This window comes from Lissotriton vulgaris, chromosome 4_1, assembly GCF_964263255.1.
Source record: "Lissotriton vulgaris chromosome 4_1, aLisVul1.2, whole genome shotgun sequence".
NCBI lineage: Eukaryota > Metazoa > Chordata > Amphibia > Caudata > Salamandridae > Lissotriton > Lissotriton vulgaris.
In genome coordinates, this window is record NC_141691.1 from 858,316,646 (window position 1) to 858,336,009 (window position 19,364).

At 40.5% G+C, this 19,364-nt stretch overlaps 1 protein-coding gene across 1 annotated transcript; it reads right to left on the reverse strand.

Annotated features, from left to right (window-relative positions):
- Positions 1-435: 435 nt before the first annotated feature.
- LOC147722671 (uncharacterized) lies at positions 436-16,623 on the reverse strand. The gene is made up of 5 exons (XM_086965169.1): positions 16,461-16,623; positions 11,615-11,650; positions 4,978-5,415; positions 2,236-2,451; positions 436-813 (listed from the first exon to the last, which is right to left on the reverse strand). The coding sequence occupies exons 3-5, from the start codon at positions 5,413-5,415 to the stop codon at positions 529-531; spliced, it is 939 nt and encodes a 312-aa protein (XP_086821295.1). The 5' UTR covers positions 11,615-11,650; positions 16,461-16,623; the 3' UTR covers positions 436-528.
- Between the last annotated feature and the right edge of the window lie 2,741 nt (positions 16,624-19,364).

Consider the following 19,364-nt stretch of genomic DNA (forward strand, 5'->3'; position numbering starts at 1 on the left):
TGTTACTGAGGTGCTTCCTAATGCTGTAGTTGTGAAGTGTTGATGATGAGTTGTGCTGTGTTAGTGTTCAACTATTACCACCACAGCATAACTCATTCCAACAACAGTTGCACTTCTCCCAACAACCTAATTTGTGATGTCCACCAATGGAACACGCATCAATACCACCTTAACATTCGGCCCCCCACAGTAACATTGCTCAACAACACAGCATAACTCAGCACCAGCACAGGCGTCTTTAGCTCAACAGTCTCATTCATACATAATACTGTAGTGCGTGTAAGCTACAAAGTATGTGTAATTTGTATATGTTTTTCTAATGTCAAATGGATTGGCTAAATCTTGTATGTGGGTGTGACTATGTTGTATAAATGGAGTGTCTTAGTTATAATTTGCCTTTCGAATAGAAAAAATCACCATAGAAGTAGTAAAATTTGTATTACACACTTGTTTATTTTTTATAAAAAAACACAAATATTTATTGTTTAACTTTGTACAAAAAAAAGATATCCTGGCAACATGCAAAATTTACTCAGAACATATTTCATCGTCTTTTTCTTTAAGAATCTTTATGATTTGCCCATTACAAAAGACAACTTCAAAATTTTGTGGCAAAAAATGGACAAGGGCATCTCCGATGTTCTCAACGTCCTCATCTAACATAAACCATTTAATTAAGATCTCGTTTTCGATGGGCATCGATTGCAATTCGTCTGTGTTTGTCACTTTTATTGTGATGATACTTGTTTGCTCAGTAGAGCTTTCAACACCATAAATTAGAATGTCCATCTTTTCCTCTGGTGGGGCTGTTACCTGTTGAGAGAAAAGAAAAGCAATAATTATTTTTAAAATGTGTATACTTTATTTTTTGTGTAAGGCCTATAGTGGTTGAAAGGGACAGAGTTGTTGAAAGGGACACATTGGGTGAAATGGACTGAGTAGGTGAAAGGGTCCCAGTTGTTGATAGAGTTTGAGTGGGTGATAGGTCGAGACTGGGTGATAGGTGGTGGTAATAATTTTTTTGTGTGGTTGTAGTGTCATAGTGTGTTGAGGGTGAGTGAGGGTGAGATGTTGAGGGTGAGTGAGGGTGAGGCGTTGAGGGTGAGTGAGATTGAGGGTGAGTTAGTGTTTGAGGATGAGTGAGAGTGAGGGTAAGTAAGGGGCTGATGGGGATGTTTTGAGCGTGATTGAAGTGGTGTAGTGGTGCTAAGTTTTGGTGTGGTTGTAGTGTGATAGTGTGTTGAGGGTGAGTGAGTATGAGGGTGAGTGAGAGTGAGAGTGAGTGAGAATGAGGGGGAGGTGTTGAGGGTGAGTGAGGATGAGTGAGGGTGAGGAGTTGAGAGTGAGTGAGGGTGAGGGGCTGAGGGTGAGTGAGGTGTTGAGAGTGAGGTGTTGAGTGTGATTGAGGATGAGTGAGAGTGATGTTGAGTGATGTGTTGAGATTGACTGAGGGTGAGCCGTTGAGTGTGAGTGAGAGTGAGGTGTTGAGGCTGAGGGTGAGAAGCTGAGTGTCAGGGTGAGTGTGGCTGAGGCGTTGAGGGTGACTGAGGGTGAGGTGTTGAGGGTGATTGAGGATGAGTGAGTGTGAGGAGTTAAGGGTGAGGTGTTTAGGGTGAGTGAAGTGTTGTTGTGGTGGTAAGTGTTTTTTTGTAGTTGTAGTGTGATAGTGTGTTGACGGTAAGTGAGGGTAAATGAGGGTGATGTTGTGAGGGTGAGTGAGTATGAGAGTGGTGTTGAGTGTGAGATGTTGAAGGTGATTGATGATGATTGAGATTGAGGTTGAGTGAGGAGTTAAGGGTGAGGTGTTGAGGGTGAGTTAAGTGTTGCTGTGGTGGTAAGTATTTGTTTGTTGTTGTAGTGTGATAGTGTGTTGACGGTGAGTGAGGGTGAATGAGCGTGAAGAGTTGAGGGTGAGTGAGTATGAGGGTGAGGTGTTGATGGTGAGTTGTTGAGGGTGAGTGAGTATGAGAGTGGGTGATAAGTCTAGAGTGGGTGATAGGCCTAGAGTGTGTGAAAGAGCCAGAGTTGTTGAAAGGTTCCGAGTAGGTGAAAGCTCCCGAGTGGGTGAAAGCTCCCGAATGGGCGAAAGGTCCCAAGTGGCTGAAATGTCCAGAGTGGGTAAAATGTCCAGAGTGGGTGGAAGGGGCAGAGTGGGTGAAAGGGCAAGACTGGGTGCAATTCCAAGAGTGGCTGAAAAGAGATAATTGCAAAACTTTGTTTGTTCGTTGTGCTTACCTCCATTTTGCTATGGCGCGTTGTATTCAATATTTTTTGGCAATTGAATTCATGTACAGTGACATGAGTCAGGGTCACATATTTCCCAAGATGTATTTTAAATAGTGACGCTTCTCTCCACAGTGTCACTTTTATATCATCAGTTGCATCTTTTATTGTAATGGATTTGAGTGGGGTATCTTGCCCATTGATAAACACCGTTTTTGCGTCCTCTTCCTACACAAAAAGAAAGCATTCTATTAAATAGTGATTGTAAAAACAGATATTACCAGTGCATTGTCTGAAAGGCTATATAATGTATCATATTTAACGACCCAAATGAACCTCCTTTCTAAAAGATTGAAATGTTTCTTGTAAAAAATGGCCTTGTACATAGTACTTTTTTTTGTAGTATACACCAAAGCACTGGCATCTTATATTTTTCAAAAGTTGTACTTGCTACTATGTGTGAAGAGTGCATAATCAAAAATGTGTCCAGTTAGTTTTTGAAGTTACTAAAGGTGTAATGTGTGTGTAAGTGAACTATGCATTTTTTAAGTAGACATGATGACATGAGTGAGTGTGATGGTGAGGTGTTGAGTGTGAGGAGTTGATGGGGAGTGAGGGTGAGTGAGGATGAGGTGTTACGTGAGGGTGAGGTTGAATGTAAATGAGGGTGGGTGAGGGTGAGAGGGTGAGGGTGAGAGTTTGAAGGTGAGTGAGGGTGAGAAGTTGAGGGTGAGTAACGATGAGCGTGAGTGTGAGTGAGGCTGAGTAAGGCAAGTATGCATATTTTTAGTAGACCTGATGACATGAGTGAGGGTGTGGGTGAGGGTGAGTTATTGAGGGTGAGGTGGTGAGTGAGGGTGGGGTTGAGGGTGAGTGAGGACGATGTGTTACGTGAGGGTGAGTGTGAGTGAGGCCGAGTTAGGGGGAGGCGTTGAGGGTGAGTGAGAGTGAGGGAGTGTTGAGGCTGAAAGATTGAATGTGAGAAGTTGAAGGTGAGTAAGGATGAGTGTGAGTGTGGGTGAGTGAGGGTGATTAATTGAGTGAGGGTGAGGTGTTGATGTTGAGGCTGAGGTGTTGAGGTGTTGAGTGAGGGTGACTGAGGAGTTGAGTGAGAAGTGTTGACTTTTTGAGGGGGAGGTGTTGAGGGCGAGTGAGGGTGAGTGAGGGTGATTGAGTGAGAGGTGTTGAGGGTGATTGAGGGTGATTGAGATTAAGGCTGAGTGAGGCATTAAGGGTGAATTGTTGAGTGTGAGGTGTTGTGTGTGAATGAGGGTGAGGTGTTGAGAGTTATTGAGGGTGAGAAGTTGAGGGTGAGTAAGGATGATGCTAAGTGAGGGTGAGTCATTGATGTTGATTGTGAGGCTGAGGTGTTGAGGTGTTGAGTGAGAGTGAGTGAGTATTTGAGGGAGAAGGGTAGAGTTTTAGAGTGGGAGGTGTTGAGGGCTAGTGAGGGTGATTGAGGCTGAGTGAGGAGGAGGTGTTGAGGGTGATCTCGGCTGAGTGAGATTGAGGGTGAGTGAGGCATTAAAATTGAATTGTTGAGGGTGAGGTGTTGAGTGAGAGTGAGAGTTGGGTGTTGAGGGTGAGTGATGTTGACTGAGGGTGAGGCATTGATGTAAAGACAGTATTTGTGTACTTTTGGTAAACCCAAAAAGAACAATTCTACAAAATAGTGACAGTAAAAAAACATAGTAGTAGTGCATTGTATCACTGGTAATATAATGTATTATATTTCACGACCCAAATGAACATACTTTCTACCATAGTGCAATTTTTTTTTAGTAAAAATTGTCATTGTGGAGAGTACTTGAATTTGTAATATACCCCAAAGTACTCACATATTATATATCTCAAAACTATCCCTTTATACATAGTGTGAAAGAGTGTGAAAGAGTGTCTAATGCAAGCTTTTTTGATGTTGTCCGTGATGTTACTAAGGGCCCGATGTAGGTAAATCCCATTTTTGTATGTAGGTACCAACATCTGGATTCATTACAGAATCCTTAACAAATCTTTAATTACCAAATCGGTAAATAGCGAATAGGTAATGCGCATTAATTCATATGGGTTTTGAAGGACATAGGAATGATTAGGCATTACCGAATCGGTATTTACTGAATCTGTAATTAAAGAATTATGAAGGGTGCAGGTGGTGTCACTTTGACACCCTCCTGCACCGGCAAAAAAGGCACAGGTGCCATGTGGCAAGCATACCTGCTGTAAGGGCAGGTCTGCCTGTCACATGCCATAGGTATTTTACCCTGGATTTGTATTCCATGGTAAAATACCGATTGTGTAAGCCATGTACAGAAGGTACATTGCCTACCTACATTACATTTCAGTTAATTTTATTGAATCTGTAAATCTACCGTTTTGGTTAATAAACAGATTTGCTAAAGTTACCTAAAATGTGCCCCTACATCTCAATAGCCCTTTACCGATGTGAAACGGGCCAAAATCTTTTTTTTTTGGCCGATTGGGATCGCTAAAGGGCTACCTACACCGGGCCCCTAAATGTGTAATTTGTGTGTAAGCCAACTATGCATTTTTGTACTAGACATGATGACATGTTTGTGTTGATACATCTGGCACATATTGTCCCTGAAACAGTCGTCAGACTATTTATACTTGCAATTTCGAAAAAGCACAAATACATAAGATATGTCATTTTCAATCCTAATAAGTCCAACTCTTCCACTGCAAGACAATATTTTTTTTTAGTTGACATGATAACATGTTTGTGTTCATACTTACGGCAATTATTGTCCCTGAAACGGTCATCAGGCTTTTTAGACTTGCCCGTTTTATTTCCTTGATGGGAGAAGCCGATGGTGCAGGCGGATGCAAAATGTTGTTTGCTTGTTGGATCAGGCCCTCCTCGATTGTCATTGCGGGAAATTTGGTTACTTTAGTTTGTTTTGTAATTAAAATTGTTTTGTTTTTGAGAATAAAGTTCCGTATCAGTAGTCCACAGTTTATTTTCGTTTGCTCATATAAATTTTCTTGGTAACAAGTACATTTAATTGTTCCAGTTTTATCTGCTAAAGCCAAATGGAATAAAATTTTCTGCTCTTGTTTAGCATTTTTGTACGTAGTTTTCCCTGAGCAGCTGATGACATTAACTCTTATTGGTTTCTGGTATGGTTTGTTGTCATCAGTATTAATGTTCATTATTTCTTCAATAGACATCATCTGAAATAGAAAATGTGATATAACATGTTAAATACAAACCCATATTGGTTTATGATCACTGTAATAGCATTCTAAAGTACCATAGTTGTGTAGTTGGTCATTTGTATATATATGATCTAAAATGGATTGGTAGTTAGTTGTGTAACTGTTAATGAGTTGTTGACATTGTAATTTTGTTTCAAAGAATCCAAGTAATTGCTTGCTGTTTGCATTTGTTTGAGATACATCCACATTGAAATCCCCTATAATAATCAATTTGTGCATGGGGTAAAAATCCGTAATATTAGTGATGAAATCAAAAAGAGAAGTTATACTTTTTAGGGGTGGTTTGTATAAAATAATAATAAGGTAATCTGTGTTATCAATCTGTAGAGTAAAATGTAAAATGTCTATCCCTTCAAGTGTCTCATAAATAGGCAATATAAATAAATCTTTTTTGTAGTACATAATCATTCCATGGTTTGTGTTGTATGTATGAAATTTATCAAATATAATGTGATGATATTGTTCTATACTGAAATCATTAGCTGTAGCATTTCTTGTAGTGTTGATCTCAGTTAAGCAAATAATGTCTGCTTGTAATATATTCCTATCCGCTACCATAGATGAAAAATTTTTCTGTAGTGATCTTATATTGTGTGCAATGATATTGAAATGTGCACTGTATGTATGTAACTGTGGGATATGTATTTCAAGTGGCATTTCTGTCCTTAATCTGTGCATTTCCTCATTAACTTGTGGATGTACTACAATTTTACGTTCATCAAAATTGTGTACATAGACATTTTGTATTGATTTTGCCCTGCTAATAGCAACATAATGCAAATGATGAATCTTGCTGTTATTAAAGTGTATATAAAGTGGTTCAAGAGTTGCACCTTGTGTGCGATGTATAGTGCGTGCTGATGCTTGGCGTAAAGGAAATTGCTTCCGTATAATGGTAATAAATTTCTTAGTGTATTGGAAATGTCTAGCTATAGCATGTATTGGTGTCCATGTATTTTGTGTTTGTGAATGAAATAAGTGTTTATATTGTTGTCTGGTTGTTTCTCCTATAGTGGGATTGTCAAATAACAACCAAACAATAATAGGTGTATTGTTAATCAATTCTACTAATTGTACAACACCAGTTGCGCCATTTGTTAAACCATCATTGACATCCACATTGCAACTTAAATCATAACGAAGTTGTAAGGCAATGTGTAATGTATGTGAAAGGCCCATTGTTTTCTGTGGATCTTTGGGCAGTTGCTTAAGAATCGTTTTTTTCACACTTTCAGACAAATCAGAACTAACAGTATCGCTTGCTACTGTTATGTAGACAGGATAATCTTTGCAATGTTGTTCTAAAACCTTTTTGTTAATTTCATTAACTTCTAGATTAGTTGACATGATATATGGAATTGTTTCTAATAAAGTCTCATCAGGTTGTATTTCCCTTTGCTTAATTTGTGAAATATCTTCTTCAGTATGCTTGCCTTCTCTCAATCTGTTTAGTAATTCAGCAAATTGTAGATCTTCTTTTTGGCGCATAATTTTTGTTAATTCAAAAATTTTAAAATGTTCTTTCCACAAGTTAGCACTTAAAGGACCATACATTTGTGTCGAATCCTGAAAAATGTATCTGTCAAATACAGGTTTTAATTGGTAAAAGTCACCAATGGCTAAAATAGAAATTCCTCCAAATGGTTCATTAGATGATTTAATTTCTTGAAGCCTGTTATGTATAAAATTCAACATATTGTGGCCTACCATTGAAATTTCATCAATAATAACAACTCTAACATGCATCATTTCCATTTGTAGAGCAGTTCTATGTTCATGACTCAGTTGTTTATAAGACAAACTTTGCGACACAGGTATTTTGAAAGTGCTATGCAGTGTTTTGCCATTAATATTATGGGCAGCCTTTCCTGTTGGAGCAGTAAGTAAGATATAAACATGATCCGGATTTTCACCGGCCTTAGTGTTATAGTAGCGTAGTAAAGTTTGATAAAGTGCAGATATTACAAAACTTTTCCCAACACCAGCCCCTCCAGTGCAAAAAGTATAGCATGGAGTGCTAGTAGTTTTAAACCAATGCAAGTGATGGTAAACAAAGTTAAGTTGTTCTTCCGTTAAGTTTTGCATAAGTTGTTGGTATTTTTCATTGGGTAAAAGAACGTTAGTTGATCTTTGTTCTTCAGTTGTAGTTCTAATTCCTAAATCTAGAGCCAAATCATATCTATTATTATGTTCTGGATTTTGGTCTTCTGTCTGTATATTCACAGTTGGTGATAGAGGAGGTGAAATGACATTTTCATGAGACTGTTCATGAATAATGTTTGTAAGTTCACCATGCTGTTTGTTATAGATTTTTAGTTGTGTGTCAACAAATGTTTTAACTTCCAGATACCTATCATAGTAAGTTTCCTTGTTGATTAGTATTTTTTCTTCTTCCCTCCATGGATAGTGCAACATTAATATTTCTCTATAATACTCTTCCGGTTCATTATTTTTGCTAAATCTGCAAAAGCGTATTATTTTCCCTTGTCTGCGCTTATTTAAAGCATAATCATAATTATGTTTCTGTTGTTTATTTCCGTCACTACATTCTATTTCTAATTCTTCCTCATCTGAGCTGTAAAAGTTTTGTTCTGCAAGTAAATCTTCGCAATCATTTATTTCTTTCCCATGTGTTTTTTTCTTCACATAGTTGAAATTAGCCGCATAGTCTGCTAACGTGCACATCTCTAATGATTGTGGCCGTTTGCAGTACTTAATAATAATATTTTCACATTGAATGTCAGTGGAATTTTCGGGCAAGTTATTAATAGTTTCGATATCACGCATTAAATAAGTTCTTTTCTCTGGACGGCTAGTATTAATAAATACAAATGATCGTGAGCTTTTCCGTAATGGTATTTGAAGAATTAGATATGCTGCTTCTTGAGCACTAATTTCTGTGCAGTTGAGGAATTTGTTCCCTATGTGTTTAAGTTGATCTTTGATATTACTATTGCTTGGTACCTCTTTAGCAGCTTGCGCTAGAAGTTTGCTAATTCCTCTTTGCGATTTACTAATATATGAGATAATATAGACTGCACAAGCATAAGGGTCTAGTATAAACTGCAAGTCTATATTTGCTCGCCAAGCTTCTAAAAGAGTACTATTGTAGTTATTGATGAAGCATTCGGCTGGTGTTCTTTTTAAAAAAATAGTAGTTTTTTGTAAGCTAGTTTGTATAGAAGTAATATATTCTTTATCATCCATTTTAATGAAGTCCAAAAATTCCTCAAAAGAAAGTGTATTAAAAGTAGTATTATTCATAGCTTCATGTATTATTTTCATATTATCTTGCCATTGGTTATTTGTCTCCTCCAGTGTTAATGGCTCTAATATGAGCGTTCTTGACATTGGATATTTGGGATATTGATATTTGCATGTCCGTTGCTGTTTACGTCTGCAATTTTTGGTGTGACCATGCCTTTGTAGATTTATTAACGGTTGTAAAACAGGGTTTTCAGACTTATGACAAGTGATATATTTGTCAATAAAGCTATTGACTTCTTCCACTGGTGAAACACCATACAATGGTGCTTTGTTTACCCAGAGTAATGCATGTATATGTGGAGAACCTCTCTGTTGGAATTCGACTCTGTAAAAGTAGTCTACTATTTCCCCAATTGGATTAGTGCCATTCAGCAAAACACAATTAAAGAATTTCCTAACTTGATAGTCAAACTGTCTTGCACATGTTATTGGATCTTCTTGTATTAATTTACTTTTAGTTTCCCAAGACATGTTTAAGAATTCTTCCTCTGTACATTCCTGTAAGTTTCTAACTCTCAATAGTATATTTATTAAATGGTGCCATTTTGTTTCTGCAGCAGATAATGTCAAAAAGAAAGTGGGAATGCCAAGTTGCCTTATCATAGCAAAAATATCTTTTTTGCAACCTTCCCAATATGGAGGTGAACTGCGTATAGTTTTTAATACTTTGTACCCCTCATTGAACTGTAAAACATTGGCAATATTACATTTAATGTCTTTAGCAGTTATTTTATTCCCATCTGTAAAATGTTTTCTGATGGAAATGTTGATTTTACCATGGATCTGCTTAATATGTAATTTCTTCAGTTTAAAAAAGACATTAGTAATAGATTTAGCGACTCTTCTATCATAACTCCTTAACTCTGCTTGGCAAATAGTACTATAATGTACCGGTATGTGTCTTTCCTTATTGTTAGGTCTTCGTTCACCACAAAAAATAGTAGGGAAAGCCAAAAACTCTGAATCTTTATCCTCATATAAACCTCTTGGCGTGTTATGTTCAGCTGGAGCGAAACTTAACACATTCAGCGAATTACTAGTAATAGTTTCATTTGTTAACATAGTATCCAAATTTCCAGCTTCTATGTTGTCCGAACTATCAGATGAATTGTTTGTTTCAGAAGTCTCATTGTGAGATTCTATTTCTGGAGGTATATACTCCCAGTCAGGGTTAATGGTAACACCATATTCATTAAACATTCGACTATTTTTCGCTAGCCATGTAGCTGCCTTTTTTACTGTATTTGGTCTAATATTCTCATAATGTGTATATGATTTATAGATTAATTTCCTTTTTAATTTCACTGGGATTGTCATGGCGTCATTAATTTGCCTTGGTAAAATTGTAACAGTTGTCATAACATCTGCAGGTACATTAACTACTGCACCTGATAATGATTTTTGAAAACCGCGTGGCAGACTCCGAATTTGTAAGAATGGTATCCTAGGTGAAACTAATCTTTCTTCTAAATCATATAATTCTAATTCAACTGGTACATTTGGGAAGCCCATGCCATTTACAATTGAACATGGTGGTATTTTGTTTTTGCGAATGTAATAATAGCAAGTCTTACAAATAAAAGTTGTTTTCTTGTTACTAATGTTACACTTGTTGAAAATTTCGGATTGGCTAACACTGCGTATATTTAGCAACGTTTGTTTATGCCACAGTTGATTGCAAAGAGTACAAATGTACTCTGGCCCATGCAATATTTCCCGGTGGAATTTGCGAATGATTGTATGGATTTGTTTACCTCGTTTCTGTCTTTGGCCCTGCGTGAAGATGGGTATGTTATTATCAGTAGCACTTAGTTGACTGTTGGTAATGTCTTCTTCAGCTGTATTAATTTTTTTTCTTTGTACAACTGTAGTTGGACATGTACTTGAATCCCTTTTTCTTTTCCGAGACTGTTTATTTGTTCCCTGGATAGCTTTACTATTACCTGGTAATTGTGGTAAATGATTGCTATTGCTATTCCCTCCCTTACTTGTATTCTGTAAATGATCAGAAGACATTGATGTTGATGTTATCGTCTGATTAGGAGTACATTCAGTAGTATGTACCCAAATTTTTCTTTCTTGCGGCAGTTGACTATTTTTTTTGTGCACAGTAAGTGCTTTTGTAAAGGATTTTCTTTGAATGACTTTTATATCTATTGGTGTTAATTCAAATTGGACACATTGCTCAGCCTGATGTTTTAAGTTATATGCTAGTTTCATAACATATTGAATTAGCCCTTCAAACGAATTAAATGCAATTGTAACACATGTTCCGTTTGAATGAGGCATGCCTTCATGGTCCCTACTATGTGAATCAAATACAAAGTATGATTGCATATGTTTGAAAATAGCTATTACATAAACATTCATACAAAGTAGAACACCACAGTGCTTCTTAATAGTAACATTTAATGCTGTGCTAATATCTGGGTAGGCTTTATCAAAACGTTTAAGGACATCACCGTAGTAAGCATTCCGTAGCAAAAGTGAATATATCTCTTGATTGTGGTCTATATACCTTGGCAGGTCATCTGGATGCATAAGTGTTTCTTTGTTAATAGAATGCATTTGGAGATATAAAGCGTCCCCACGGTCCATTATATAATGCAGATCATTAGAGTTCCAAGTAGTTACTGGCTTGCATAAATTGTGCAAGACAGCAAAAGCACTATTTGGTAAGCATTGCTTACCTTGTGATTTGCTATTAAATTTGCTATTCCCTTGATGGTAACTTGCTTTTAAGCATTTCTGCATCTTCAAAGTTATACTGAAATGTTGTTATCAACAAATGTAAATTGAGAAGGTTTGTGAACTAAAAAATTTTTTAGGGGACTGTAAGGTATGAACTTTTAACAATTTTTAAACGAAGTGGCAAAGTAGTATTTACCTTAACTTCTGTTTCTTTTGTTGTTGTTTGAATAATCTGAAAGTTGAAAAAAAACATATTGTTTAGAATATATTTCTCCGAATTTTTGCCATAAAAGACACATTAGCATGTAAATAGTCTTTTAAAGACCTGTTAAGAGCTCTAGTGCTGCTGTGAGTGTATGTGCCACGGCTGGCACACAGGCAGGGTGAGATGATAGAGGGAGAGAGAGGGAGTGGGAGGAAAAGGGGGACAGAGAGAGAGTGAGTGAGTGCGTGAAAAGTTAATACTGAGAGACATTAAAAAATGTGTGTGTGTGTGTTATGTGTTGCATTGAATCAGAGAATGGATGAGGTGTGAGGAAGGTAAAGGGAGTGAGAGGGAGAGTGATAGGAAGTGAGACGGGGATGGAGGGAGGGAGAGAGAGGGAGAGGGAGACAGAGGGATTAACAAAGTTAGAGTGAGAAAGAGGAAGGCAAGAGAGAGGGAGGGGGAGCTAGAGAAGGAGAGAGAGGGTGAGTGTAGGTGAGGGGTTGAGGGTGAATGAGGATGAAATGTTGAGGGTGTGAGTGTGAGGGTGAGGTGTTGATTGTTGTTGAGGTGAGGTGGTGAGGGTGAGGGTGAGGGTGAGTGAGGGGGAGGGGATGAGGGTGAGTGAGGGTGAGGGTGAGGGTGAGTGAGGGTGACGGTTTGATGGTGAGTAATGGTGAGGGTGAGTGAGGATGACATGTTGAGGGTAAGTGAGCATGAGGGTGAGTGAGCATGAGGGTGAGTGAGCATGAGGGTGAGTGAGCATGAGGGTGAGTGAGCATGAGGGTGAGTGAGGATGGTGTGAGTGAGTGTGAGTGAGGGTGAGGGGTTGAGGGTGAGTGAAGGTAGATTAGACTTAGAGATTGAGGGTGAGTGATGGTGAGAAGCTGAGGGTGAGTAAGGATGAGGCTGAGTGTGGGTGAGTGGGAATGAGGTGTTGTGGGTGAGTGAGGTGTTGAGGGTGAGTGAGGCTGAGGTGTTGAAGTGTTGAGTGAGAGTGAGGGTGAGTGAGGAGTTGAAGGAGAAGTGTTGAGGGTGTGTGTGTGAGGTGTTGAGGGCTAGTGATGCTCATTTTTATGTTGTTGCTGTCACCCCAAGCCTTAACCACTGACCCTGCCCCCACCGATGCGGTCATTGGACACTAAGTAAACATTACATTTTGCCCCTGAGAGAAAGATTGTGAGTAGGCATGTAATAGAGTGTGTGTGTGAAAGTGTCCTTGTTCGTGGAATGTGTGTATGAAAATTTTGTTGTGGTGTGGCGAAGTGTTGGTGTACCCAGTTACTGTGGAAGTAATGTAGAAAGATAGAGAGGGAGTAAATGGGAGACAAATGGAGAGTTATGTACAAAGACAGAAAGGAAGGGAAAGTTAGGGAAAGGAAGGGAAATGGAGGGAGAGGAAGAGAAAGGGAGTGAGATGCAGGGTGATAGGGAGGGAGACGGAGAGGGAGGGAGAGAGGAGGAAGAAAAAAGTGGGAGTGAGACAGAGGGAGGAACACAGTTAGAGTGAAAGAGAGGAAGATGGGAGAGAGGGAGGGGTAGCTATAGAGAGGGAGAGAGAGCTATAGAGATGTAGGGAGTCCGAAAGAGAAAGAGAGCGCGAAAATTATGTGTATGCCGGGAGGGCTCAGTGCACGAAGCCTTCGGCTGCAGGGTCCTGTGATTAACCTCATGGTCAGTTTAATGTTGTTGCTGTTGCCCCGACCCTTAACAACTAACCCTGCCCCCACCGATGCGGTCCTTGGACACAAAGTAAACGGTACATTTTTCACCTGCTTGAAAGATTGTGATTAGCCATGTAACAGAGGTTGTTAGCGAAAGTCCCCTTGATAGTGGATTGTGTGTATGAAAAATTTGTTGTGGTGTGGCGAAGTGTTGCGAACGGATTATGACTGTACTATTCCCCCTAATGTTGTAATGTGCCTGTGACTAGTGTAGTAAGTGTATGGGCAATTTTTTTTTGGGTAGGCAGCTAATTCTGGCTTGGAATTGTTGTTGGGGATGGAGAGGGAGTGAGTGTGTGCGTGAAGAGTTAATAGTGCGAGACGTCCTGAAAAATGTGTGTGTGTGTCATCGTGTAACTTAGATTACTTCCTATATTGTATTGAATATGAAAATGAAATGAATGCGGTGTGCGTGTAATATTGAAAGTGTACACAGTTAGTGTACAAGTAATGTAGAAAGATAGAGAGGGAGTAAATGGTAGACAAATGGAGAGTTATGTACAAAGACAGAGAGGAAGGGAAAGTTAGGGAAAGGAAGGGAAATGGAGGGAGAGGAAGAGAAAGGGAGTGAGATGCAGGGTGATAGGGACGGAGACGGAGAGGGAGGGAGAGAGGAGGAAGAAAAAAGGGGGAGTGAGACAGAGGGAGGAACACAGTTAGAGTGAAACAGAGGAAGATAGGAGAGAGGGAGGGGGAGCTATAGAGAGGGAGAGAGAGCTATAGAGATGTAGGGAGACCGAAAGAGAAAGAGAGCGAGAAAGTTATGTGTATGCCGGGAGGGCTCAGTGCACGAAGCCTTAGGCTGCAGGGTCCTGTGATTAAGCTCATGGTCAGTTTAATATTGTTGCTGTCGCCCCGATCCTTGACAACTAACATTGCCCCCACCAATGGGGTCCTTGTACACAAAGTAAACAGTACATTTTTAACCTGCTTGAAAGATTGTGAGTAGCCATGTAATAGAGGGGGTGGGCGAAAGTCCCCTTGATAGTGGATTGAGTGTATGAAAACTTTGTTGTGGTGTGGCGAAGTGTTGAGAACGGATTCTGACTGTGCTATTCGCCCTAATGTTCCAATGTGCCTGTGAATAGTGTAGTAAGTGTAAGGTGCATTATTTTTTGGGGTAGGCAGCTAATCCTGGCTAATATGTTATTGGATGTGTGCTTGTGAAAATGTAATACTAGTAGTTGTACGAGTGGCTGTTTCTGTGTGTCAGCTTGTAACTTGGATTACTAACTGTGCAAGTAAAGCAACGAATGAATGCATTGTGCGTAAATCTTGTAAAGTGTTGCCTGTTTACGTGCAAATTAATGTTCAATTAGAACTTTTGACTGAAAGTTTGGTGCTGTAGTGGCGAAGTGCTATGATGTTACATTGCGTAGGAGTTGCACGTGTTGTATAAGGGTGGCAGTCAGTGTTTTGCCTAATGTGACAGGCTGTGTGTGATTAGTGTAAGATGCAGTGTTTTGCCTAATGTGACAGGGTGTGTGTGATTAGTGTGCTATAGAGAGGTAGGGAGACGAAGAGAGAAAGAGAGCGAAAAATTATGTCTATGCCGGGAGGGCTCAGTGCACGAAGCCTTCGGCTGCAGGGTACTGTGAATAACATCATGGACAGTTTTATGTTGTTGCTGTCGCCCCGAGCCTTAACCACTCACCCTGCCCCCACCGATGCGGTCATTGGACACTAAGTAAACATTAAATTTTGCCCCTGAGAGAAAGATTGTGAGTAGGCATGTAATAGAGTGTGTGTGTGAAAGTGTCCTTGTTCGTGGAATGTGTGTATGAAAATTTAGTTGTGGTGTGGCAAAGTGTTGGTGTAACCAGTTAATGTGCAAGTAATGTAGAAAGATAGAGAGGGAGTAAATGGGAGACAAATGGAGAGTTATGTACAAAGACAGAGAGGAAGGGAAAGTTAGGGAAAGGAAGGGAAATGGAGGGAGAGGAAGAGAAAGGGAGTGAGATGAAGGGTGATAGGGAGGGAGACGGAGAGGGAGGGAGAGAGGTGTAAGAAAAGAGGGGGAGTGAGACAGAGGGAGGAACACAGTTAGAGTGAAACAGAGGAAGACAGGAGAGAGGGAGGGGGAGCTATAGAGAGGGAGAGAGAGCTATAGAGATGTAGGGAGACCGAAAGAGAAAGAGAGCGATAAAATTATGTGTATGCCGGGAGGGCTCAGCGCACGAAGCCTTCGGCTGCAGGGTTCTGTGCTTAACCTCATGGTCATTTTAATGTTGTTGCTGTCGCCACGACCCTTGACAACTAACATTGCCTCCACCAATGCGGTCGTTGTACACAAAGTAAACAGTACATTTTTCACCTGCTTGAAAGATTGTGAGTACCCAGGTAATAGAGGGTGTTTGCGAAATTCCCCTTGATAGTGTATTGTGTGTATGAAAAGTTTGTTGTGGTGTGGCGAAGTGTTGAGAACGGATTATGACTGTACTATTCCCCCTAATGTTCCAATGTGCCTGTGAATAGTGTAGTAAGTGTACGGTCAATTTTTTTTTTGGGTAGGCAGCTAATCCAGGCTAATGTGTTATTGGATGTGTGCTTGTGAAAATGTAATACTAGTAGTTGTCCGAGTGGCTGTTTCTGTGTGTCAGCTTGTAACTTGGATTACTAACTGCAAGTAAAGCAACGAATTAATGCATTGTGCGTAAATGTTGTAAAGTGTTGCCTGTTTACATGCAAATTACTGTGCAATTAGAAGTTCTGACTGAAAGTTTGTTGCTGTAGTGGCGAAGTGACATGATGTTACATTGCGTAGGAGTTGCACGTGTTGTATAAGGGTGGCAGTCATTGTTTTGCCTAATGTGACAGGCTGTGTGTGATTAGTGTAAGATGCAGTGTTTTGCCTAATGTGACAGGGTGTGTGTGATTAGTGTGCTATAGAGAGTGAGGGAGACGAAGAGAGAAAGAGAGCGACAAAAATATGTGTATGCCGGGAGGGCTCAGTGCACGAACACTTCGCCTCCAGGGTACTGTGAATAACCTCATGGTCAGTTTTATGTTGTTGCTGTCGACCCGACCCTTAACCACTGACCCTGCCCCCACGTCGGAGTGTTAGGAACGGAAGTAAAAATTGTGTAGAAGAGTGAACAGTTGGCTGTACTTACATGATATATGTTGGTGCGCAGTTTCTTTCCCCCTATCAAGGAAATGTTGAAAGCGTACCAATAACCTACAAGAGATAACAAAAAATAAACAATATGTATCTGTTGTTTTAAACCAAGGTATGACCTGTTTTAGAAATTACGTAGTCTTTTGCTAAGTATTACCATAGAAAATGAAGATTTGCAAACACACATGTCGCAGAATAATTTAACACAGGTGCAATGTTGATATAGTAACAGTTCTAATAAACGCAACTAAAAATATCAATACTGTCCCTTAGATGTATAGAAATAACACTTGCATGCACTTACGTTCTAAGATTGAATGCCGTAATTTTTCAGTGGCTGTTGGTCGATAGCAGCAAGTTCAGCGCCGTTCTGTAAGTCGAAGTTCTGTCCTCGCTGGTAAAAAGAGAGTATGACTTAAAGTGACCCGTCCCTCTGCTTAAATAGGGGGTAACGATGCAAGAATCTTTTTTTTTCTTTTTGTGTTTAAGAAAGGATCAAAGCTTTTAGTCCTTCCCTTGCCCCAAGGAAAAGTCACACTAGCTGATGTGCGTTACTTGGAAGTGTGAATGTTTGAATGTGTATGCAGATGGAGTTTCGACATAGGCGCGCCAGTAGACTTCACTGGGCAACTCCCTTAAGGCCATATAAGAATTTGCTCGGAACTCACATAGCAAAGGGCCTTTTTTTTATTTACGTTAGTGTAATTGGACTTCAACTGTCTGCTCGAAGTTACACTTAAAAATGGCATATATAAAGCATCAAAAGTATACAAAGTTTCACTTAAAAACATACAACTCTTGTAATATAGTGGCTCGAAGTTGTGCCGTTTAGGTTTAGTATGAAAATACTGAAAATTGCCGCGGATGCGTCCATTAATGTGTGTGTGGCAACGTTAAAAAAAAGTGGGTGAATGAGAAAGATGGTGGATAATTTTGTTTGGCAAAAAATAAATGGAAAGACAGGTGTGGTGCTGAACGGGTCAAAGGGCGGATGCAATATTTGCCATAAAAGTTGTGTTTTCCGTTTCAGTATGAAAATAGTGAACATTGCTGCGTAAGTGGCCCTTACATGTGTCTGTGTGTATTTTTAAATACTATGGGAATTTTGGCTGTGTGTGTACGTGTTGTAAATACAGAATTTCGCTGCGGGTGCGTCCCTTAATGTAAGTCTTGTAATATACAGGCTCAAAGTTGTGGCGTTTATGTTTAGTATGAAAAGACAGGACATTGCTGCAGATGCCTCCATTAATGTGTGAGTGTCACCATAGAAATACAGTGTGAGAATGAAAAAGATGTCCGATGATTTTGTTTGCCAATAGATTAATGTAGCGATAGGTGTGGCGAAATGTTCGGAGCTGATTTATTTGCCATCAAAGTTGTGTTGTTATTTGTTGTATAAAAATAGTGAGCATTGCTAAGGATGCGGCCCTTGAATGTGTTTGTGGGTAATTTTAAATGCTAGGAATTATGTTGGTGTGTGTGTACGGCATGGTATGTAAACTATAGTACTTTTGTTAACGTTTCCAGACACCATTTTATCCTTTAATGTAAATCAACTTGAACTGTCTACTCAAAGGTACACTTAAAAATGGCATGAGGGGTTGAGGGTGAGGATGAGTGAGGGTGAGGCTGAGGTCTTGAGTGTAACTGGAAGTAAGAGTGAGGGTGAGTGAGGGGTTGAGTGTTAGTGAGGGTGAGGTATTGAGGGTGAGTGAGGGGAAGGGTGATTGAGGTATTGAGAGTTACTGAGGGTGAGGTGTGTAGGGTGAAGTGTTGAGAGTGTGGGTGAGGGGTTGAGGGTGAGGGAGGGTGAGTGAGGGTGAATGGTTGAGGGTGAGGGGTTGAGGTGAGGAATTGAGGCTGATGTTTTGAGGGTGAATGAGTGTGAGATGTTGATGGTGAGTGAAGGTGAGATGTTGGGTGAGGCGTTGAGGGTGAGTGACTATAGAATCTTTCTACCTTACTGTCATTCGACTTGAACTGTCTGCGCCAAGTTACCCTTAAAAATAGCATGAGACGTTGAGGGTGAGGGCAAGTGAGGGTGAGACTGAGTTGTTGAGTAAGGTTGAGGGGTTGAGGGTGGGTGAGGGTAGGTGAGTGTTGAGGGTGAGGGTGAGGGTAGGTGAGGGTTGAGGGTGAGGGTGATTGGTTGAGGTTGAGTGGTTGAGGGTGAGTGGTTGAGGGTGAGTGGTTGAGGGTGAGTGGTTGAGGGTGAGTGGTTGAGGGTGAGTGGTTGAGGGTGAGTGGTTGAGGGTGAATGGTTGAGGGTGAGTGGTTGAGGGTGAGTGGTTGAGGGTGAGTGGTTGAGGGTGAGTGGTTGAGGGTGAGTGGTTGAGGGTGAGTGGTTGAGGGTGAGTGGTTGAGGGTGAGTGGTTGAGGGTGAGTGGTTGAGGGTGAGTGGTTGAGGGTGAGATATTGAATGCGAGTGAGAGTAAGGGTGATTGAGTAATTGAGAGTTAGTGAGGGTGAGGGGTTGAGTGTTAGTGATGGTGAGGTGTTGAGGGTGAGTGAGGGTGAGTGGGAGGGGTTGAGGGTGAGTGAGGTGTTTAGGGTGAAGTGTTGATGATGTAGGTGAGGGGTTGAGGGTGATGGAGGGTGAGTGAGGGTGAGGGGTGGAAGGTGAGGGGTTGCGGGTGAGTGTTGGGGGTGAGGGGTTGAGGGTGAGGTGTTGAGGGTGAGTGAGGGTGAGATGTTGAGGGAGAGTGGTTGAGGGTGAGTTGTTGAGGGTCAGTTGTTGAGGGTGAGTGGTTGAGGGTGAGTGGTTGAGGGTGAGTGTTTGAGGGTGACTGTTTGAGGGTGATTGGTTGAGGGTGATTGGTTGAGGGTGAGTGGTTGAGGGTGAGTGGTTGAGGGTGAGTGGTTGAGGGTGAGTGGTTGAGGGTGAGTGGTTGAGGGTGAG